General features: G+C 54.8%; 2 protein-coding genes across 2 annotated transcripts; one reads left to right on the top strand and one right to left on the bottom strand.

The window, feature by feature from the left end:
- Positions 1-3,880: 3,880 nt before the first annotated feature.
- On the bottom strand, positions 3,881-7,347 carry BESB_079430 (RNA recognition motif-containing protein; the record flags this gene model as incomplete). Its single annotated transcript, XM_029366305.1, has 7 exons — positions 3,881-4,189; positions 4,678-4,906; positions 5,245-5,367; positions 5,708-5,847; positions 6,168-6,284; positions 6,521-6,675; positions 7,182-7,347. The coding sequence occupies 7 exons, from the start codon at positions 7,345-7,347 to the stop codon at positions 3,881-3,883; spliced, it is 1,239 nt and encodes a 412-aa protein (XP_029217736.1).
- Positions 7,348-11,898: 4,551 nt separating this feature from the next.
- On the top strand, positions 11,899-21,416 carry BESB_079420 (rhoptry neck protein RON3; the record flags this gene model as incomplete). The annotated part of the gene is made up of 21 exons (XM_029366304.1): positions 11,899-12,064; positions 12,318-12,446; positions 12,653-12,802; positions 12,910-13,095; positions 13,259-13,944; positions 14,138-14,182; positions 14,302-14,349; positions 14,478-14,838; positions 15,110-15,613; positions 15,773-15,822; positions 15,940-16,021; positions 16,172-16,195; positions 16,461-16,696; positions 16,865-17,392; positions 17,577-18,028; positions 18,264-18,502; positions 18,833-19,141; positions 19,370-20,050; positions 20,193-20,687; positions 20,791-21,141; positions 21,262-21,416. The coding sequence occupies 21 exons, from the start codon at positions 11,899-11,901 to the stop codon at positions 21,414-21,416; spliced, it is 5,877 nt and encodes a 1,958-aa protein (XP_029217735.1).
- Positions 21,417-23,292: the final 1,876 nt, after the last annotated feature.

The raw sequence follows: 23,292 nt of genomic DNA, 5'->3' as shown, positions 1-23,292 counted from the left end.
GTTGCTCGAAAAAGATAAAAGTCTGCGGCAGCGCCTCACAGGTGGGCAAGAACAATTCGGGAAAAGCACAGAAATAGGGCAGTCACCAAAGAAAACGCGAGAACGGAAGAAGTCAAGTGGCTGTAGCCCCCGTAGTAGGGTGTGCTTCTTTCAGAAAATGCAGGAGGCGTTGCTGCACGCGCGTTCTCCTGTTGGCAGGGGATACAGCAGTTGTTTTCCACAATATCACGAGAAAGAAAAAAATGGCCGGTTTACAAAAGCGTCACACACGCGCAGATAGTTCTCGTCTCGTTGCTCTCGTGACCTTCCTAGCTCGCTTTTCGTTACAGCTTTTCTCGCGGGAGACAGCTAGCGCCGCCCTTTCACGCGAGTTTTCGCGCGCCGTGCCATTGCCAACGCCCAGGCAGGCTTCGAGGAAGTGACGGTATTGCTCAAAGAGTAGTCGGCGCGAGCCGGACAGCATATGAATGCGGGGTTGTGCACGTTTCCGGTTGGAAAATGCACGTGAGACTGGGGGGAAGACTTGCGACCGGATTTCTCTTTTGTTCGAAGGAAAAAACTCGAAAAACAAAACTCTACGGCACCTTTCGCCCAGCTTGCCACCGCGGCGCTCGCTGTCGAGCTCTGCTGCAGAGGGCGCGCCGGCGAGAGAGCGAGATCCCGCAACGATGGAGGATCGATCGCTGCGCGGTCACAGCGACGTTTCGAGGTGCACACATCCGCCGATGTGCTTGGTCAACTACAGCTAGAAGTCGCGGCCTTCGATCCGCCTGCCTGCCGCATTCGGCGGTGGCGGCAGCTTCCTTGCCCTATTCCTGGGTCTTGCCGCGTGACACAAGCAAAGTGCAAGTTAGAGGACACGGAGGAAAACGCGATTCCGCCTCTGGGGCCGGCCGCAAACGCCTCGGCGTGATGTCCTCCTGGGTCCTGCCAAATCTTGGCTCGCTAGCCTACGATGGCCTCGGATTTTCTCACCGCGTTTGCCTCTTTCCCCAGAGCGCGACGCGGGTTCTTGTGGACTAAATGTCGGCAGTGTGCCGAGCGTCGCATCTGCGAACGCGCGCGGACGACCGGTCATTCCTCCGCGGCTGATGGGAGGAAATCGGAATCATGGTTTATGCGCTCCCCACTCCACGACAGAAAACTAGTCGCCTGCTCCAGCGGAGTTCGTCCGCCTTATTCGCGATCCATTACCCCGGTCGCCTGCGTTGAGTGAGTCCACGACCTCCGGATCCTTCGGCATAATTAAGGGGCGCGCCAACTTGATGTCTTGAAAGCTCGATATCCTCGTCGTCTGTGAGGCACGTAACGCGCCGCGGTCGAGAAACCGCCTGGCGGTGGCACAGTGGCAAGTTCGGGTCTCCAGTTCAAGCGAGTCCGAGATCGAAAGGGAGGAGAAATTCCAGTTACAGTTCACGTTATTTCTCGTAGTTCTTTGCGTTGGCATCCCCGGTGTCGGGTTGTCCCTGTCCGAAGCGTCCGGCAGTGCTCCCGAATTTCAAATGGGCACTCAATAAACACGGAACAGAAATATGTCAGAACAGCCTGTGAGAGTCACTGCGGCCAAATACGATCTCTGTTCCCTCTTCCAGCCACGTAGGGTACGCCGGTCAGGCGAGGCAAGTCTCGGTAAGTCTCTTAAACGCACTCCGCAAGTCGGCTACTTTCCTTTGAGGACTGGCAGCGCGAGACCACTCCTGCCTTGAGCCGCGGCACGTCTCTCCACGCAGCCAGCCTTCTATACCTCAACCTGTATTACTAATGACACTCCTATTCAACGACGGCTAGGCAGCAGCAGCAGCAATTGCACATCTTCATACGCATCTTTCGGTCCCACTGGTTTGTTCTGAAAAGTGCCTTGCGCAGCCGATCCTGTTGCGCAGCAGCCTCAGCACAGCTGGAGGGATTTGTAGTAGCGACGATGCGGCACCGCCGACTCAGGGTGGTGAACGCAACTTGCTCACATGTCGCTGGCGTTCTCTGCTTCTGCAAGAGCCACGGGCGGCACATGTCAGTGCCGGCTGCTTTTTCGGAAGTAAGTAAGACGCCAGGTGAAAGGAGGGAACTATGACCGCGTGAGCTCTGGGAATACCTTTGAAGAAAGTCCCTCCGGCCTACGGAGAAACGAAAACGTTGCGGCCTCACCACATATCCTGACAGAACGCTTTCCGTGCCCAGCGGCAAGAGGTGGAGTGCACGCAGAGAACAACAGGCTCCGTGATCCTTTGATGCCGCTTTCGTCGGAGGGCTGTTCCATTCCTACGCAACCCCGTTCTAACGGGATTAATCCCCACCCACCCACACTTCCCTCCTCCCCCCCCCGGTAGCCCGACGTGGAGAGAAACACCTTAGCAACGTTAGAGAACATATTCGGTACCACTTGCCTACGCAAAACGCACTCTCCATTTCTTTCATTCACCAACGCTCTCGACGTTCTACGGCTACTTTCACCGTCCCGCTTCCCCGCCGTCGTGTGTAGTCCATTGGGGGGGTGATGCAGCAAGGCCATCACCTGGTGTGCAGACACCTATTTTGAGTGGTGAATCAGAACTTGCGGGGTTTATCACTGCGGGAAAGCGGGGCCGAGAAAGTGACCGTCGAGCCGCGAGACGGTTGGTGAATGGGGGAAATGGAGCATACAACTGTAAGCAGAAAAGTAGAACCTAGTATGTTTCCTAGCTCTGTTCCACGCTCATGTTTTTTCTAGCCATCGAGGCTCGCACTCGGGCTCACGACGAGAGTGACGCCCCTGTGCGGAACGCCGTGCCTCTATGCAGGCGAAAGCCAGTCAGGCACACTGACCATCACGTGTCGACACCACAGTTTTCCACCAAGCCTCACGGCAGAGAGTTCCTGTTCTATATGGCGTTTCCAGATGTTCATAGTATTTCTGAATATTGCCAAATGCTACACTCGGCTACCGGGGTCACTGAACGTGCATTCGTAGATGCAGGGGCGTTTTCCAACACACTTTCTACAGCGTGCGGAGCCGCGTATTTTGTGGTCAACGTGAGAGCTACATGGGTTTCGCGACATTTGTAAGTACTGGCTACGGGCGGCTGACCCTATTGTGTTGTACCCTGTGAGTTTCTCGCGATACTCTGCTACACTTTCGAAGAATTGCCGTTTTAGTGCCAGAGGCGTTTTAGGAAGGAATAGCAGGGTCAAGGATCCCTAGCAGTCCTGCATCTCTATGAACCTTCGAGCTGACACCACGCGACGATGCCCGCCACCGGAAACACAGGAAAACGCGAAACGAGCGAGAAAGGACAATTGCAAGCAAAAAACGAGAATCGTACAAAAACGCATATTGTGGCAACACGACTGAATGGTCATCAAGACACACGCGCTACGGGGTACCAGCACAAGCTAAGAAGAGGCCTTCAGAAAAAGACACTTTGGATTACGGTGCCCGAGCCAGCCAGAGGCACATTCTTTCAAGCGATGTTGACAACGGTTCGACTTCTTTTCGCAAAAACAGCACGTTTGGACGGTGCAGCACCATCGTAGGAAAACAGAGGGTGTCATTTCCACTGTCCCACAAATCCACGATTGGTCGTTTCTCCGCACCTCGATCCTACCCTTCCCTGACCTTCTCTGCCCTACGCTCTCCATATCCCGCGCACCTCCACCCTTCCCTCCCTTTCCAAATCACCATACGAGAAGCCACAACTCCTCAAAAAAACTCTCCCTGACCTCCCGCTCTCCACCGCGATTCCCGCCCCTCCCCCCCCCCCTCCCCCCGCGAATTTCTTCCATTCCCTGCTTTCGCCCCCTCTGAAGCTCTCTGCCTTCAGCGGAACGCTCCTCCGATAAACGCCGACTTTCTCGTCAGCCCCTATCCACTCCCAAAACTCAAACAACCTTACAGATACAGACATCACCACCGCGGCGCAGCCACCTGAGCAGTCGCTGCGGGGGTCGCATACGCCCCGGCACTTCCCGCAGGTGCCGCGGAACTCACCGGACTCGACCTGCTCGCTGCGGACGTGCTCGCCGCCTGTGGAGCGACGGTATACGGGACAGCAGCCGTCGCACTCGCAGGCGCTGTTGCCGTCGTCGCAGCTGCCGCCCACGGCTGCGGCGCGGCGTACCCGTTTGTTGCCTGCGGCTGCTGATACGTGTAGAGGCCGTACGCCGGCTGGTACGGTACTGCGTACGCGCCATACGCCGCTGGCCCTGTGGCGTACTGGAGACAGAGAGGCAGCGCGGCAGAGAAAAAAAGAAACCCATGAGCTGCGCGAAACTAATCAAGGCTGCACCGCGTGCACCACGTAAAAACGCCCCTCCCCACACCATCGATTCTAGTCGGAAACGACTCGCCCTCCCCCTCCCCCCCCACCCCCCCGCAGCTGCCGAATCGTCGTTCTGCACATACAGCGCCAGCCCTCGTACACGCAGACAGGCATCGCACCGGTGTGAAGCCGAGACGTCTGAGTGTGACTGCCTTTCTTCGTGCCTTTATTGCGCATCTATCTACGCGTGCCTTGTGGGGCATGCAGCGCCGTGCTGAGATACCTGGAGCCTCTGTGCATACCGCGAGTGTCACTGGTTCTTCGGGCGCACCCCGAAGCAGGCCACGGCCAACTTGGCGCAAGTTTTGGGCGCGTCGAAAGCGGCTGACGCGCAGACATCGCCCCTCGTGCAGCGCACGCAGTGCGTGGAAACGCGACTCACCGGCACAGCCGCGACGTAGGCAGGTGGAGGGTGTTGTGGCGTGAGGGGAGGGCCGGATGCGTAGATGGCAGGAACAGCGTGAGGTTGGTGAGAACTCACCGGCGCAGCGTAGGGACCTGACGCGTAGGAGCGCGACATCCCGCCACTTCCTGAGCTCCCGCCGCCTCGAACAGGGCCGTAGCTCTCCGGTGTCCGCCGCGAACCCCCCGAACGCTCTGCGTTCTTATTCCTGTTGCGAAAGAAAAGAAAAACAGCCCACGCGCGAGCAATCAAAACGCGGCCCGTAAACAACCGAGGCATTCCCACACCGCCCAGGGTGCGGTTGCCTTCCATCGGCGAAGCGACGCGTTTGCTCGCGGCACGCAAACTACCGTTTGCCGCCCCACCCGCGAAAAGGCAGCGGTACGCAGCTTTGTGCTCTTTTATTTTATTTACATGTGACAAAAGGTCGTGGGAGGGAAAGGAGGCGCGAGTGCCAATCCCGCCGCATCCCTTCACAATAGACGAAGACTTGCAGAACAACACTGCCCTTCTAAACCCTGGGCTGACGCCACATTTTCGACGTACACTGTGCGCGACGCGTTCTGGGCGAAGCATATGTGCAGCGTGGCGCCGTTGAAAACATAGCCGTTCAAAGAGTCAAGTGCCTTTTGCGCGTCTCGGAGATCAAAATACTCGACGAACTTCTCCCTGAAAAAACACGGTGACACGCGTAAAACAAACGCCTCGGGTCAGACCTACAATCTGAAGGATGTCGCCACCGTATGACGGATTCAACAGTGCTTGCTCCCAAGCACAAACAAATAGTGACGTAAGCACGGCTGCCAGCGAACACGCAAACTCTCCGTTGTCCAAGAAACATCTAGCCGCTTGCACGAAGCAGGGACTCCTCTGCAAGCCGCTGGATGTCGAAACGTCTGGCCCCCCCCTGATGGTGTGACCACGCGAATGGAAATGAGAGCCTAAAGAGGAGACTGACGCCCTGACTCGAGGAACTCTTCACCCCAGAACACAATCGGCACAGACGTACGTCTCTCGCTTTCGATTTGCAGACACCTTCTTGAGGTCGCCATGCTTCGCGAACAGCTCCCTGTACGCGTCAAGGCTGTTTGGATCTGCCCAGTTGCCCGACACATGAACCGTGCTGACTGGACGTACGTACAGAGTGCCCTGAGACGCACGCAGATACGCGAGACCGAGACCGGTTGGCGCCCGCCGCCATACGCCAGAGCCTGGCGCTGCTCTGCGAAGCTGGAAATCTACAAAGTCGAAGAATGAACCTCGAGACCGGCGACGCTGGAATGCGCCCGCCCGCAGAGCGGCGCGTGACCTGCACTGACCGGCGGCACGCGGGACCCTTCCGCGGCCCCTCGGAGAAGTTCAAACCGCACACGAAAATCTGTGCTCGCCTCGCGGTCCCCAAGCCGGCGACAGGCAGCGGTCGTGAAGCTCGCGCGAGGAACACTGCAGCTGCGAGTTGACTTCCCCACCGTGTTTCCATCTTTGTCTGGCCGCTTCACAGCCGAAAACTGCACTTCGACTCGCTTTCCCAAGATGTCCGAGCCGCGAAGAGCGTCCCGAGCAGCTTCTGCGTGACGAAGGTCATACTGAATAGGAAACACCCAGACAGCTGGAACTCGCAGACTGAAAAACGGCCAGCCAACGCGCCCCAGGCACGCGGTTCGTGGAATATATCCGCGCAGCCGTCTGCTAGACATTACAGTGTTCACGCATCTAGACCAAAAAGTCATCTACACAGACGATTCAGATAGTAATCCGCGTGCTAGGGCATCGCCTGCACTAGTCAGCTGCGCATGAATGGACTCGTTTCTTCCAAACTTACAAACTCAACGAACGCCATCCGTTTTTCAGCGTAAACGGCAACCTTTTTTAGATCGCCGTGCGGCGCGACGACGTCCCGCAGCGTATCTTCAGTCACATCCTCTGGAAGTCGACCGAAGAAGAGCGTGCGGCTTTGAAGGGCATCTGGTTCCTGTTCTGCAGATACAGGCGAAAGCACACCACCGCTCGCACACAGTCTGACGAATATACACAGCGCTCCCCTAATGATGTGGAGCTCTGCGCAGCCGCTTCTCTACACGCTCGTCGTGCTGACACTTTTGAGCGACACGTCCCGTGCGACAGAAAACGCACAAACCACACAGGCCCAATCCGAACGACCAGAAGTTTACGGCGGCGAGAGAAGACACACGTATGACTTTGAATGACTAGCGCCCCCACTCATACGGACCAGCAGCAATGCCCATGCCCACAGTGACGCCCGTGAATGGAAGCAACGACGCGTTGAAGCGGCGAAAAGATAGATTCTGTCAGTAACGTGCTTGGCACGACGGGTGCGACGCACACCGCCCTCCGCTGTGTGTGGCGTCAAAGGACACGCAAGAGGGAGGCAACCGGCAACCTGAAGCCCTGGGAGACCTGACCTGTGTTAGCCTACAGCTTACGCCCGCGTATTCCGCAGAAGCGAGGTGCGTCCTGCTTACCAAGTGGATTGGGTGCGGATGGATGTGCCGTTGGTGTTTGCCACTGAGAGTACTGCGCTGCGGCTCCCCACGTGTAGTCTGCAGCTGCGACAGCCGCCGTCGTGCCCCCATACGCATACCCGAGGTGACTGTAGGGGTGAATGCCGTACTGCGGCGGAGCCGCCATCTTGGTCACCCGAAAAAGATGACTCCGTTCGAGGGTACCCACCGCGAGTCACAAGAACCTGGCCCGGGTGCGCTGCAGACGAAGCAGACCCGACGGCGGAAACTTTGGAACGGGGATGCGGAAGCAGAACGAAAGCAACGGAACGGCCTAAGGGGGATGCGACGGACTCGTGCGAGGGACACACGGGAAACAATGTACCGACGCGAAGGAACCGAACGGAACCGAGATACGCGTCCCCGCGCCTCACGACTCGCGGATAGGAACTTCCTGTACGCCAGCCTCCCCGAAAGACACGCGGAATAGCGGTAGACAGGAACGCCAAGGACGACTGCAAAAACGATGCACAATCGGCATCAGAGGAAAAACAGAACTGGCTCGAAACTGCAGAAATAGGAAACGGCTGGTGTTCGTGTTCTCCGGCGCAGACACGGGGAGCAGGAACAGAGAGCCTGTACATCGCAGGAAAGACGACGAATGCTCCCCCGTACGCTGAAATTCCGAGTGCCGTCCAGCACTACGGAAATATCGAGGGAAAAACGATGTCGGTTTTGCCTTCTTCCTTTTGGCAAGTGCGCGCCACGAATTTGAAGGCAAGAAAGCAGAGTTTTGGCCGCCGGCGAAAGTGAGACACGCGCGAAACTGGTAGCAAGGGGGGGAAAGCTGTCGGAAATTTGTCCGTTTTTCAACTGGAGACCGATACAAATGACCGTCGAAAAATGTTTCCCAAAGCCACACACGGCACGTGAAGTAGTTCTTACCAGCACAGAGTTTGGTGCTAAGGAAATGATGCTCGCGACGGCAAAGCGCTGTGCTGTGAAAAGACGAAAAAAACACGGAAAAACAGTGCTCAGAGCACAAGGCCAACCGGGGAGGGGGGGCAGGGAAGTGCCAGTGCCAGGGGCATACAGCAAAAGGCGACGCCAATAAACAATATTTTGTGTGACTGCCTCGACGGATGGTAGAGGGGTGGGAAGCCAGGGAAGTCTGAGGAAAGGGAGAAAGCGACAAAACGAAGCACCAAAATTCCATGCCACCGATTAGGTGATCGAGAATCCTAGAGCTTTTTCGACGTGAATAAAAAGGTGCGCGCCCATTGCCCCGCTGCCCACTCTCGCGCCTCTGGTAGTTCCCGTCCCGCGAGCAGTGCGCTGCTGTGGCAATACCGTGCGAAATACGCTCAACCGAAGTGGTGGCTGACCTTGTGCACAAGGTCGTGAAGACCGGGACTCGTGAAAACGACGACCGACAAACGCCCGACGGAATTCGGTTAGAAGCACTTTGAATAGCAGTGAAGACAGCATCCGGAGAGAGAGTAAAGTGCCGACGCCTTTCCATAAATACGACGCAACTAGGAGAGCCTTCGGCGAAGCTCGGTGGCACGTACGTAACCGAGCGACTTGATTCAATGCATAGAGCTCCAAGTGCATGACGGCGGACTGTGGAAAAACATGAATCCCGGGCGCTGCTTCGATAATCACATGACCATATCGTTCGCGTCTACCGTCGGCATAGAACGGGCACTGTAAGACAATGTGGTGTCGCAATTCTGACATGGGAGCCGCACGAACTTGATCACCGCCACGTCTTACGATTACCCCTCGCTACCTACCAGAAGGAAGGCGGCATCAGCACAAAGTCGCCTCGGACATCCGAAGAAGATGCACAGCCTGCATGCTTTTTCCACGACGAAGACACATGACCGCAGGGCTAACGTACATCGTTTGGGCAACTCGAAGATGGCACCACGCAGCGACTCTTGAGTTCCAGCTACTTGGTCCAGTGGCAAGGTGATACAGAAGATTGTTAGGCGAATGTCTTGATGTGATATGGTCGTATCATTCGCCCCCATCTTAAAAGTGGTATTGGCATGTCGAAGATAACCTGATTTCGCAATACTGATGTCGAGAGGTGCGTGAATACCGTATTCGGCACGTGACGATGTGTCACGCGCTACCAAACAGGATAAGGCGCCCCCGCCTTACAGTAACCATTTTGGATATTCGATGGATCCACGTTCGGGGGCCACTCGGTGGTCAAGCTCCATTCAGACACGTGTGCGCGAAGTATGCAGTGCAAATAAAGTGTACATTTGTGACGGCCAACATTTTACCAAACAAAGAAGTCTTGTGTTGACCACAAGCACTCGCTCGAATTGTGCACACCTGTACCAGCATTTTATAGACACAGGAAATCTTGGCGTAAAGCTTTTGCTTGATGCTCCCCAAGTGGTATGTCAAATTTTGCATGGGCTTGGAACTCAATATGGCTGTAGTGGAGGACAGTGGACGGTTGTCTCGCGCAGGACGGCGGCGCCACGACAAACCACAGCTGCAGCGGGACTTGCCTTGGTGCGGAGATTCACGTAGGACATTTACAATAACGCATACACGTCGTCCTCTCTCGTCAGATACATTGCGTCTCTTTCGCTCCACACTGGAGCAGTACCTTGGGCAGCTTCGCTTCGGGTGCTAACCCTTCGGGCCACCGAAGGCTAGTCGAACATGGTTTCGCAAAACATGGGCTCACTCTAGCACACAGTAAGATCTGAGTATTTTGTGCTTCTGAAATGCTGGCTCTGCACGACCTCAGTCGGCCGAAGGACTGACTCGTTTGCTTTCACAAAAGGACTGTTTCGCGGAGTTGTACCAGGAAAAGCCGCGAGGCATCATCACTCCGTCGTCATTGCCGCTATATCACTGGCATCACCGCCCTGCTGTGAAGTATTCCATTAGCTACATATCCGTCATTTGAGAGCCACGATTTCCCCTTTACACGGTCATGCGTGCCTACTTATATTATGGGCGGGCGGCGTCGGCGAGGCCGCTTGCACGAATGACCAACTCATTTACTGCAGGTCGCAGCTGGGCTGGTGCACCACTGAGAAACCCGTTTGCTACTTGTGGATACTGCCACTTGTGGCAGTATCTTTTGTTCAGCAGGGGACCTTTGTGTCGAGTGTATAGTTTCAGGGTTCCCCCAAAATGGTACACCGTGGACAGGTCTCCAATGCCATAGTGGGAAGCGGCGCGTGCGGTGCTGCTTTGTAGACGGCTGCGAAGCCGCTGCAGGTCAAAGGCTGTCCCGAAACACTTCGCATCGGTGTGCGTTTTTGACTCACCATTTTGTGCTCACATGACTCCGCCTTCACAACATGACTACTCCGGCCGTTGGAATCGCGATGGCAGCGCATCCTAGTCCATACTCAACGTCTCCGAACTGGATTGGGGCCCTCTCTGTCGGGAAATATCGACTGCGGGATGTGCAGGGTGACCACGGCTCTCCACTTCTGCACTGTTCACCAATCAATTGCCAGCCGACTCTAACGGCACAACAACGCCTCTCCGTCCTCCAGAACCGAGGAGTGATCCTCATATATGAGCATCTCACACAAATTAGACACGAATGATCTGACAAACAGGGGTAAGACCTGTTTCCCGTATTTTTTCTGATGTTATGCGGCCCACTGTCGTAGTTGATGCCTCATCGCGCGGAGCAACTAGGAACCCCCGTGAACAGCGGAGGGCTTGCCTACTCAGAGACGACGACACCTGCGAGGGAGAGTGCCTGTCTGCTCATTGCTGCAGCAGAATGTGAGCCAGTCGTTCTATCGACTCCCTTCAAGGCGAAGAGGAGCTGCTGCACACTGCCTTAAAAAAGACACAGCTAGGCAAGTGCTCGATCAGCCGACGACGCGCGACGCGAATCCCTCTCCGGGACGAACATACGGCTCGACTCACCGCATAGTAGTTCCGCGTCGCAGACATGCATGACCGAAGTGTGACTACAAATATCGGGGCAATTCGGCGTGAATGCTGATCGGCTCCTTCGGGTGCCCTGGTGGGACAGGGCCGCCTCACCATGTCGCATACCTGGCAGCAACCAGAGCGTGCGCACCAGACAAACCATTCTCACTGCAGCTCTCCGCTAGGAGTTGTGTCATGAAGGCGACGGCTTGTCGGGCGAACCTTTCACTAAGAACTTGTGCGAATGTAATTTTATTTTGCTTTCTGGAGTTCAAGGACATCTCAGAGAAGGATATGCTTTTTCGTATTCCTTTTAGGCGGCGGCATTTCGTTTTTTCCACCGTCATGGTGGAGAGCTCGGTCAGGTTAGCCGAGGTGTCTTGAGAATTATTTTTAGCGGACAACGCCGTGTTGGCGAGCAGGCGCCAGCCGGCGCAGCGGCAAACCGAAGCGCTTGTTTCTGATAGCAGAAGGCGTTTTCGGCATTGTCTTTTCTTGTTTTTTAGGGCCTGCTTTACCTTCGATGTGTTTTGACAGGAATCAATTTTGGTGTCTCTTTTTTAAAGACAGGCTTCACGCCGCTACACCTGCGGCTAGCCGCGGAACCAGCTCTCATGATCTGGCGGGAGGCGTTACGGGCTCAAGATCCTAACACGATTATACTGTGTACTTCATGCCATGCGCCATCGAATGTGTTTTTAATTTGACGTCTCGAAGTTTCGTCCGGCTGTGTTGTTCGAACCGGTGCGGTGCGAAGCTCCTCGTTCCGTAGCTTCAGCAGATCCCGCTGACCAGAGGCTTACTCAAGATGGAGACCAAAACGTCGCCTCGTCTTGGCAAGTGGGTGGTCTGCCTGCTTGCCTTCATGATTCTCCACCATGGCGCGTTCTCTACGTTTTCCGAATCAAAGTCTCTCCAGGTCATCAAGCGTCACCACAATTTCTCAGAACTGGAAGTTTCTGATGCAACTTCGGGTAAGCGCCATGTTGTGAAGATGACTGGAGATGGCAGGTATTATCACCCCAGCGCTTAGCCGCTCAGTGTCTGAAGAGAACATGCGTTACAAGCGCACTTCCAGATGACTCCACTGGATTGCCTCCATTGCCTAATGATGGGACCATTTTCTGGGTGACGGCTCATGATACTACGAGATGATATGCATAGACCCTATCGTCCAGAAGCCTGTCACACTCGCCTGTTTCGATGTGTGCATCTCTACTGCCTCAGACTGGAAGAATGGAGGAAACGAAATCAGTTTTACGCAAACCTACCGCGAGGGGGAGATATGGTTTGGTCTGCTACACTTCGAGTACGTCATCAACGCGTCGACTACGATGTCTCTCGCCTTCAAATCGAGTAAGTTCGGAGCACATTCCGCTCCAGATCCCGGAAAGCTTTGATTTGTGACTCTTGCTGTTTGCTGCACTTGCGCTCGGCGTTGAAAAAATAATACAACAAAGAGACGGACCCGCTAGTCTTTGAGATGGCCTGTCGGTCATGAGTGTTGTGTCGCGTGCACAGATGTGGCGGTTTGTGGCGTTTTCTTGAATGTCTTGCGTCAGTGGCTCAGTACATCTACACCGCGCCATTCCTCACGTCACTCTTCTCGTCTAACGCCTGGCTGAAGTACTCGACACTCGATTTTGTCGATAAACAAGCCCTCGTCCGCAAACTTGCGAAAATCGCAAAGGCTACTTCCGTCGTCTCTCAAGGTATGTTTCGCGGCGGAAGCAGTTGGTCTCTAACGGGGGTTTCACCTGCACGGGCCTTGTGGAACCGGAGGCGTGGGCTGGAGTCGCATTTTCGTTTCGATTTGCAGAGGCTACGGCAAACAGAGTGGCCGAGGTTTTCGCCGACTTGCTCCTGAAGAGAGTGACGACGCGCTTCTCACGGAGATTTGGTGCGGGAAGAAGGCAATATCGTCAAATGCGAGCGGAACTCATCGAGCTTATTCGAGGCACTACGGCCCCCACCGACGCTGCAGAAGTTGTTCTAGGCAACAACAGTAAGTGGGATCCTAGTGAGTCTAGTCGCGTCCTCATCGACCAAGGAGACCGTGTGAGCGGACACGCTTGTCAAGATCTGTAGCCTCGCAGCGGGGGCTTGCCGAGGGATGATCGCAGCGAAAGACGACCTGCGTGACATGACGTGTGCCATTTTGTGTTCAGCCCAGACCATGTTTACGTGGGTTGACTCTCTCAAGAAGAATCCCTTCGCGACAGTGAAAAACGTCGTTGCCCACGCCTTTGAGAACGGCCTGAGAGGCTTCTCTGGGATGCTGGAATGGGAGGTGAACCAAGGGTGCTTCGCTGTCTCGCAGCAAGCGCGCAATGTCTTGCCCTTCACGAACCTTTTTCCAGGTGGGATTTTGGGGCGAATTATGCAAAAGATGATGCGGTCGTACGTCATCTTTTTCCATCCCGTCCTGGCAAACTTCAAGGGCCTCCTATCTCTCTTCCTCGGCGTCCTCTGCAAGGTGCGGCTGCCGCAGCTGATCAACGCGATCTTTTCTGCGATCTTCCGGGCCAAGCGTCGGGTAGGACGCTTCCTCAACAAGTTCATTTCGAAGGTCATCGGTCTGCGAAAAGACATCACGGGGCAGTTGCTGCTCGAGGACATGGTCAAGGGCTGGGGCGCCGTCATGATCACGTTGCTGTTCCAGCTGCATGCCGTGAATATCGACTCGATTACGCGCCGCGGAGAAAATGTCGAGTCAGCTCTGCCAGCCGGTCCCGGCGTGTGGGCCCTGGCTGACGGTCTCTTCCTCGGTGTGAAGGACTTTGCTCAAGTTTTCAAGGACTACGTCCAGAGATACCTGCATTTGTCCATCAGCATCTACACGTACTGCATGGAGGTAAGCATGACTGCGGCTCGAACTGCGTACGCGCCAGCTGGTGTTGGGGTCGGGGACTGAAGCAGTCTGGCGGGAGGACAGTGTGCGGAGGCGCTCGTGAGCGCGGCCCTCTTTTCATTATTCACCTGACTTCTGCCTGCTTCTCGCGACTCTTGTTGTGCAGCAAAGACCGTCGTACTACAGAGGAACGGAGGAAAGACCCGCATACTTCTCGGAAGCCGAGCTCGCCGACTTCTACGTAAGCCATGGCTCAAAGATTTCAAATCCGGGTAGAGATGCACGCCCAAGCGCGGCCTCGTGAAGCGGTGCGCATGGGCTACGATTCCATATTCTCTGTCATGTGCTGAATGCCTTCAGAACGGCGAAAATCCTCAAGTACCTGCGCGTGAACGGCTGTTGAGATGGGTAGGTCTCTTGCTAAGCCGGGCTGTACGAGTGGCACTGCTGCATCACTGGAAGTAGAAGCGGTCAGCAGTATGGACACTCGCACTTCCATGACGTCGCCGGCGCGTTTCCTGCACGTTTTTGTTCAGTGTGAAAAAAACCGGGGCTACCTTGCTGAGCTGGAGCGAAACCACGTCGGGATGACTGAGAACTTCGTGGCACACATGGTCAAGACTCTGAAGATGGACTTCAAGTACTTTGAGGGCTACTTGTCGAATATCATGTCCATGTTTTACGAGTACACATTTTCGATTCTTGAGAGCGATATCGTCAGCGCCATTAACGCGAACCAGGGCCGTGTCTCTTATCAAGTCGAACTCGAGGCAGTCTTGAGACGGCGCCAGCAGGCCACTCCTCCCCCCAGAGACGCAGATATGCCGCGCGCGATGTTCCGTAAACCGTGGATGAAGGTCGCCGTCCGCGAACTGGCGCACGGATTCTTCCATGCGGGTAAGCTGCCTAAGCGAATGCTCAACACTGGACGACATGAAATCACTCTACGCGGCACAGTGAACAAAGGGAATGCGCACAGCGGGAAATCGCGCATCTTGCCTCAACGATCTCGGAATGAAATTCTAGGATTGTGTCTCGCGCCCTGTGAGAGCGAGGCCTCTGGCCTCAGAACGAAGAGTTTCATTTGCTACCGCGGAGCCTTTCCTGAACTGCTTTGGAATGTCAGCACATAGCGAGTTGCTGTGTGGCGTGTGTGCCCCCTCTTCAGCTGCCGGTCTGTCGCTGCACTCTCTACTTGGAGGCCAGGACGCGGGCGACCAGGCTGTCATTGAGAAGTCGTTCAACCGTCTCTTGGACGGCGCGAAGCTCATTCGATCCTCTCTGTCGACTATCTTGGGCCGCTTCCTGAACAGCCAAGCTATTATTGTCCGCGCGCAGGAGCAGACTACTCGCATGAGGATGTTTGAATTCATCAACACCTGCCAGAATCCCGACGATCCCAACCACCGCGACGCGTGTGGCATGAACGTAACGACCCACATCGACGAGGTCAAGTTCGTCAGCAAGTCGTTGCTCTCGCTGAACATCGGTATCGTGACCGACTCGAGGGATCTTCTCCTCTCTGAATTTCTGCAGACCGACCAGACGAAAAAGATTGTGGACCCAACAGTGGTGTTTGCACAATGGGAAGCGTGGCTGCGACAGAAGGGATACAGACCCGATGGCAAGGGAAAGGAGTATCTGTTGTACGCGGAACAGATTGACGAAAGGGGTAAGTGGGACACAAGCTCAACTTCTGTCGATATTTTTGTTTCTGCCTGTCCGTAAAGGCCGGAAGGTGGTGGGGGGGAGGAGGGGGAGGTCGGACGCTCTACCTGCCGCCCAGCCTTAGACGACCTCTTTCTCGTGTTGTCTCTATCCGTTCATGCAGGCAAATCCATGGCATTTTCTGACACATTGAGCAAGACGATGCAAGACAGAGTAAGACTGGTTACCATCCTCAATGTAGCTCCAAGCTGCGCGTGCCATAGCTGGAGAGCTGCACACAGCGCCACGGCAGCGACTTTTTTTTTTCGGTGTCTTGCGGCCTCTGCGCAGCTACGCTTCACGAGGTTCGACCAAGAGGACGCAGCCAGTCTGCGACTGTTTGACGTCAACGGACGCTCTGTGATTTTCACACGTAAGTTTCTCGGGTCCTGCAGCTAAACGCGACTCTTGAACATTGTCTGCATTCTCCTTGAGGTCTCCGCCTGACAGCGGCGAGAGACGTTTCCAATTCGATCATTCTGAACGCGGAAGCACCCGCTTGTGCGTGCGTTGTTCTTGTCAGCCAAAAACTCTCAGCAAATGTTCGGTAAGCACGACGCAGAGACGCGGAGTTGGAAGCAGAGAGGGATTTGCTAGTCGCGTAGCGAGCGACCGCATCTCAGCTCATAGGGGATAGAGGCAGCCGCACTTTGCCCGCGCTCTACTCGCATATGTTGGAGACGTTTTATTTTGGCAAGACCTCTGCAGGCGAGAGGAAGTATGTTTTCACCAGACTGTGAACTCCTCCCGCGGAGACAGGAAGCGTGCGGTCATAGCTGGCGGCGTCTTGCGAATGCGTTTCTGGTGTTTAGACCGTCTCAGACAAATTCACCCGGACCCTCTCGATGCTCCCGCAGTCTTCGAAGTCATTGAGCTCAACGAGGGTGTTCTGCGTTTTAGCCAGAACCCTGGAATTCCTTTCGAGGGCGCACTAAACTACGTTGACGATCGCAAGGAGCTTCGCAGCATCCATCAAGATCCGCTTGCCATCAAGGAGCTCCTCGTGTCGCAGTTGATGAGTATCAAGTCCCGCCTCAGCGCTGAAATGGTAGGAGCATCACAAGGCGTGTCGGAGGACCTCGCCGGTGAACTGTGCATTTCTAAATTGGCACCAGTGCCCGTATCGCGGATGACTCTTGACTATGCCTCGCATGCAGCTTCTCGCGTCCGGTGCGGTGCGCAACTTGCGCGTCTTGTGTGTTGCGTGTGTTTGCAGACGGCTACCTTGATGATGGTGCTTCACCGATACACGCCATCGTTCCACAGACACAGCTTCTCGACATTCCTTCAGTACATGACCCCGAAAATGTTTTTCGATGCTCTCTTGGCGTTGGCTGACTCGTATGAGCAGCAAGCCGAAACCGGTGTGCAACTTGAGCGCCGACTGTACAGCTTCCCTGTGAGCTTCCAGACGTTCAAGGAGGTGGTGTTTAATTCGATGAACACCATGGTGCTTCGTATGCATTCGCTGGATACCGCCGATACACTGTCGATCTTCGTCGTCGGTCTCATCCACTACGCGTACCAAAAGATCCAGAAAAACAGGACGGGAAAGACACTCGTCATGAATCACTTTCAGAGGGGGTTGCTGCACATCATGCAGACCATCCAGGCGGATACCTTCCGCGAAAAGTTCCCTGAGTGTGGCTTCCTCCTAGAAGACAATGCGGAGATCGACGACGTTGTGGGGCTTAAGTGCGCGCTCTTCCGCTTCTTGAAGCTGCGTTCTCTGCGCCTGCCGGAGGTACGGAACGCCCAGTCGAATTGCAACCGTGACAGGGGCTCGCTTCTTCTTTCTGTAGCTATCCGGGGTGTGCAGATATCTTCTGCAGAGGTCTCGCAGGAGGGGCCTGTCGACTCACCACCAGCCTTGGGGACAATGGTTTTGTACGCGTTCCTCTCTCAATGCGTCTGTCGATTTCCCTCAGCGGGATGTTGCCCCGGGCGAAGAAGTCTCGCAGATGACGCTGCCTATGGTCCGCGCGTACCTGAATGGCGCAGTGGAGTACCTTGACAGACAGCGAACGACCCAGACTTCATGGGCACAGTTCCTGAACTACAAAAGCTTGCACGAGACCTCGGATCTCTACAAAGAAACCGCAGGCGCGTATAACTACGAAGAGCTGGAGCGCCTCATCAAGACAGAGCCAGTCGTTGATATGGAGGTGCTGACGCAGCTGAGATCCATGATGGATCCCTCTTTGGGTAGCATCATTCCGCCCCGAGGCACAGAAGGAACAGCCAACGTCCTCAGAAACATCTTGGATAACATGAAGAACCTGTCGAGCGGCATGCGCCACAAGCTTCGCAAGGCCATGGGTCAGCTGAAGGGCCGCGTGCTCAGCATTGCCGGGCATTCAAGCGTTCCAAAGGCGCTCAGGTAAGACCTTGGCAGAAGTCAGGCGCCAGGGACACGGAGCCCACTGTGGCGCTGGCGTGTGGTCAAACTCGTAGGCCGCGATGGAAGATCTTTCGTCACGACATACGACCGCGTTTCGAGCTCGTTCACACACATGCGCCACCCCATCATGCCTATGGGTGATGCGCGAGGAGGGCCTTCTCTGCAGCGAATCTCCCACGGGTTCTTAATGCCTTCCGTATGTGTCTCTACGCAGATTCGTTAACGTCATCAACGGGAACCACTTCTTCGGCGCGCTGGAGCATGGAGAATTCAGAGCATTCCCCGACACACAGATGCCGCCAGAAGACTTCCTCAAGGCCGCCGACTTGGCTGTCTACGGGAGGACACTTCTTGTCCTCGAGAGTGTGCCGCTGTACCTCGAGCATCCCAAGCAGATGAGCGATATCGTCTCTCAGATGCGCGTAATTCCATTCGTTTCTCCGGAGTGTCAAGGTAAGAATTATCAACCTGTCCCCGTGGCTACGCGTGTCGCGCCCTCCATCAGTGGGAAGAGCTGCTGACGCCGGGAGCGGGGATCGCCGTCAGACTGAACCTGTCCGTGTGCGGCGCACGTGACGCCGTGAACAACTCTCGTGTATGCTGTTGTGGGGAAGGCTGATGTGATCCACTAAATAGTTGTCAAGAACTAACGATCTTGTGTCCCCAGCCATGCTGCAGTGCACGGGCAACCGACAGTCGTAAGTTACATCAACGGAGGACTCGGGGAATCACGGCTATCGTCGTGTCGTGCGTTTCCGACTCGGCTGGCCGCTGTACGTGCAGAGTTGTTCTCGGAAATCGAGGCGATGGTGAGGCAGATGAGCCATGAAGACGTGAGGGCTGCGGCGGGCTGGCTGCTTTCGTTCAACATCGGCAAGGGCCTGACAGGCAGCACCGTCGCTCTCGCCCTTCTGGCGCTGGCCGGCGTCCCCTCCGCAAATTCGCAAGTTAGCCACCAAGAGAAAGTCGGGATTCTCAAGGTGATGGACGCCGACACGCTTCGGTTTATCAAGAAGATCCTCGTGATGCCCACGGTTTTCAGACATATGGCAGCAATCCCGGATGAGCAAGCGAAGGAGCTATTCCGCTTCTGTAAGTGGAAGGGAGGTAATTCTGCAGCAGTGCTGTGTGAAAAGCATGGAGGATGTCCGACTCGCGGCCTACTGCAAATTAGGAAGTCAGAACCGGCACTGTCGTACGTCTTTTGTAGTAGTGACACTCCAGAAACAGTTAGGTTGCAGGATGGGGCCGGGGTGTCTGCCACTTCCTTAATACATTGATAGTGCGGATAATGCTGTGTTGCTGGTTTGTTTTCTTCAGCTCCCAAGGCGTCCTTGATGGCGGTGTACCGTGCGGCCGTTAAATATTTGCCACTGCGAGAGTCTGTTACTGTGGTGGATGCGATCGCGAATATTATTGATTCAAGGATCCCTCAACTGGTGCAAATGCAACTGGGCCGCGTCGAAGAGCTGCCCGGCGAGACACTCCAGGAGGCGATTTGCCGCACTTTGATCGACGGGATTAGGAACGAGCTGGGAGTTTCCTTGGAAGAGGCTCTAAAGTACTGGAGTCGCTCACAAATTATGCTGGATAAGCGCCTTCCTGCGGCCTGCATCCTTATGATTAATCTCAAGGTCATGCGCGAAAAGCGCCAGCACGAGACAACTGTGCGTGCCCTCATTGACGCAATGTATTACAACGGCACACCCTTGATGGAATACCTGAACTTCATTGCAAATAAAGGCGCTAATGAATATGAGCGCCACAAGCAGCTTGAACGCATCGGCCCTGTCATGTCGATGCTGCACGTCGCAGCTGTCAGCGGCTCCCTGCAACTGGACGCAGCGTTCGTGGGATACAACGGCGAGACTGAAATCTTAACGTTCCACTCGCGTAGGACTACCCGTGTACCAGAGACTCCGATCCTCAACGCCTGTCTCCAAGCCACAGCCAAGATCATGAACCCTAAAGAGCCGAAGCCCGAACTCTTTCAACTCAACCGTAAGTATGCTACCGGTTACTGGTGCCGTCACGCAGACTCGAAGTCATGCGATAACATCATTCTGCACCCTTGAACGAGGAGAGCTCTCCGCCGTGCAAGCCTGCTGATAGTATGCCTTTTGTTATTTTTGCGCGTTCTCAGTGAGCAGCTACTTTTTCGCCGAATGGCTCCGATTCTTGGAGCCTAGCCGCCTCCAGGCATACGCTGAAGCATATCGAACGGCGGGAGGATTCCAAGACATCAGCTACGACACCCTCAGAAATCTTAGCTCGGTGTACTCTTACTATGATCTTGGAGACTACGCTTACTCTCTTCGACAGAGGTCTCTCTATCCACCTGCGGAGATAGTCAAGCAAGCAAGCTTTTCGCTGGCATCGGGGGACAAAACTATTGACGGCTACGGCATGGCGATGCTCATGAACGATTTGGCAGAACGGGTGAAGAAGGCGAAGATATCGTGCTACGAAGAAGCTCTCAACGACTACGCGGAGTACACACAGAAAAGCCGCATGGCACAGGAAATGACGAAGATAGACTGTGTTCATAGCCGCCTGATGGACTTAGGCTCACTCGGTTTCTCTGCTGCATCTCTCACTGCCGAGCAAACAACCAGAATTATCGACTCTCTAGACAATGGTAAGCCAAGTTCAGAAACCACCGCCGTATCCCTGCAATTGCGTCGGGATTCAGGTGGGATCAATGGTCGAGTCCTGTTGTTCCTGTTCTGTTGTCCCTTCAGTCATGGCGGCTAAATGCGAAGAGATGTACACCGCTCTTACTGGCTCGACAGTTGACGTCCATAAGCTCAAGGAGCAGGCATGGACATATCTGACGCTCCCCCACATTTCCATGAACAATTCCTCACGCCTCAGGTCTGTTGCCACCATGCTACATGGTCTTGTTCTCGACATTGTGGCGAAGCGTCCGTGGAACCAGGTTTCAGATAGAATTGCGGAGGAAAGGGCTCGGCAGGTTTGGGAACGCGTGGGCGACATATCCCACAGGACTCCGGTATACTCGTCGCAGGAGCGTCCCTATCTCTTCAACCCGTACGGCATCGTCATGGATTTTCTCTTATACGTCAAAACAAGTAAGTAGACTCTCACTGACACACCTTGATATGTTCATGCGGCACCAGTTTAGGTCCTTTCTCCGCCTCCCTAAGCGAGTGCGTAACCATGATACTGTCTGGTGTGTGCGCTGTTCATAGACAAGGTTCAGAAATTTCGGCTGCCAAAATTGTTGCTTCTGAAGCGGGCCAGAATTTTGGTGAAGCTGCCGTTCATGAAGAGGATGACCCCCCCGGGTTTGGTAGACTACAAAGAGACGGCTGCAGACTTGAAGGACGCCTTCTTTGCGCCGTAATGGAGCCGTTTTTTACCAATTTTCATTGCCTACTACAGCGTAGGATATCACTGTTTGAAACCTCTCAACTAACTCCTTTTGGGTGCGACCACGTGGCAAGCTGCCACGGACGATTCCGAGACGGATTGCCCCTTTTCAATGGAGTTTTGACAGGTTACCCGGGCGCCTTCGCGCTTGAGTGGTTAATGGGGCCACTGTACTGGAGTAGACCCCTTTGTATTTTTGAGTTGAGGCGTCCCTTTACGCGTTAACATACAAATTATGTGGAGGACATTCATTGCCATCCGCAGGTTGACACTAAGGGTACGCTTTTCTCTGGTCCGATGGCAGCCTTCCTCAAAAAGCTGGGCGGTTTGAGATAGTCGTGTGGCCGTGTCAGTGACTAACTCCTTTTGGGTGCGACCACGTGGCAAGCTGCCACGGACGATTCCGAGACGGATTGCCCCTTTTCAATGGAGTTTTGACAGGTTACCCGGGCGCCTTCGCGCTTGAGTGGTTAATGGGGCCACTGTACTGGAGTAGACCCCTTTGTATTTTTGAGTTGAGGCGTCCCTTTACGCGTTAACATACAAATTATGTGGAGGACATTCATTGCCATCCGCAGGTTGACACTAAGGGTACGCTTTTCTCTGGACCGATGGCAGCCTTTCTCAAAAAGCTGGGCGGTTTGAGATAGTTGTGTGGCCGTGTCAGTAACCTATCATACATAGTGCTGCTAGTCAGCGGTCTTAGTCCCGGTTGTTCACATAAACTTTTTCATGTTTAAGAATCACAGCCATTCATATTCCTTCGAGACGAATCCTGCAGGATGCGCGTATATGGTTTTCTTCGGACGCCGAAGATACGCTGCAGGATGCTTCACTGATGAAGCGCCCTTTGACAGAGTTCTCTGCACAACCGCGAGCATGGAAGTCTAGCCTTTCATGAACCATCAGTAAAACGTAGGAAATTGCGGAGCACTTGGAACGACCCGTGAGTCCGTCAGTGGACTGTAGAGACACCGGCAGTTCAACGTCACTTGTCGCTGACTGACATGGCGCTAGCCAATGGGCAGAAGAACGTGCCTTTACGAAAGGATGATTAACAGATGCAAATCCGAACGTGCACCATCGGGAGACTCCGGACTGAAGCTAGCCGAAGCCGTTTTTTCTTCGTGGTTCAGTTTTTTTTTTCTCGTAAGGGCAGCTGGACTGGTGGACCCAGATACCAGCGGACTTCGCGTGTGGCTACAAGCGAATATGGCCAATGGTTAACGTAGTCGCTACATTTCTTTACAGCAGCGCAGCGTCTGGCTAATGCAAACGTCAGGGCACTGTAGTGTGGAGACGAACATGATCATACCGACAAGCGAGAGCTGGACACGCAGGCGACAACGCCAACTTGATCGCCTGGAGCTATTGTTGAGCACGCTGCATGGTAGACTGAAAAGCAGCCACCTACCGCCTCAGTGCTGGAAGGAGCGGGGCACCTCTGAGCAAACCGATCTCACAGGTAACGCCGTAATCGCTGAGGCAGGAAGCGGTGAGGTAATTCTTTAACTGTCACGCAACTACCAACAAGTTACTTCATCTTTACGGCAGTTTCACGTGCACTACGAGCACATCTTGATAAGCTGTACGAGGGCCCGTTGTACGATGAGAACGCAGTAGCGTTGCTGAGGGAAAAGAGCAGGCGCACCGCAGAAGAGCTCGCCGCCGTAGAGCGTAACATCGAGCGGCTGTGCGCAAGGTAATCAACTCCAAATTCGTGAGGCGTCGAAACAGTTCTTGCGCGAGGACGTCAGGAAGGAACAACTGCTCGGAAATCTTGAAATCGGATTGAAGGTCAGCTCTTTCAAGGGCCGGGTCGTACTCTTCGGTGAACGACAACTCTCGTC

Source organism: Besnoitia besnoiti, chromosome VII, assembly GCF_002563875.1.
Source record: "Besnoitia besnoiti strain Bb-Ger1 chromosome VII, whole genome shotgun sequence".
NCBI classification, from domain to species: Eukaryota; Apicomplexa; class Conoidasida; order Eucoccidiorida; family Sarcocystidae; genus Besnoitia; species Besnoitia besnoiti.
This window is presented reverse-complemented; position numbering and strand designations above follow the sequence as displayed.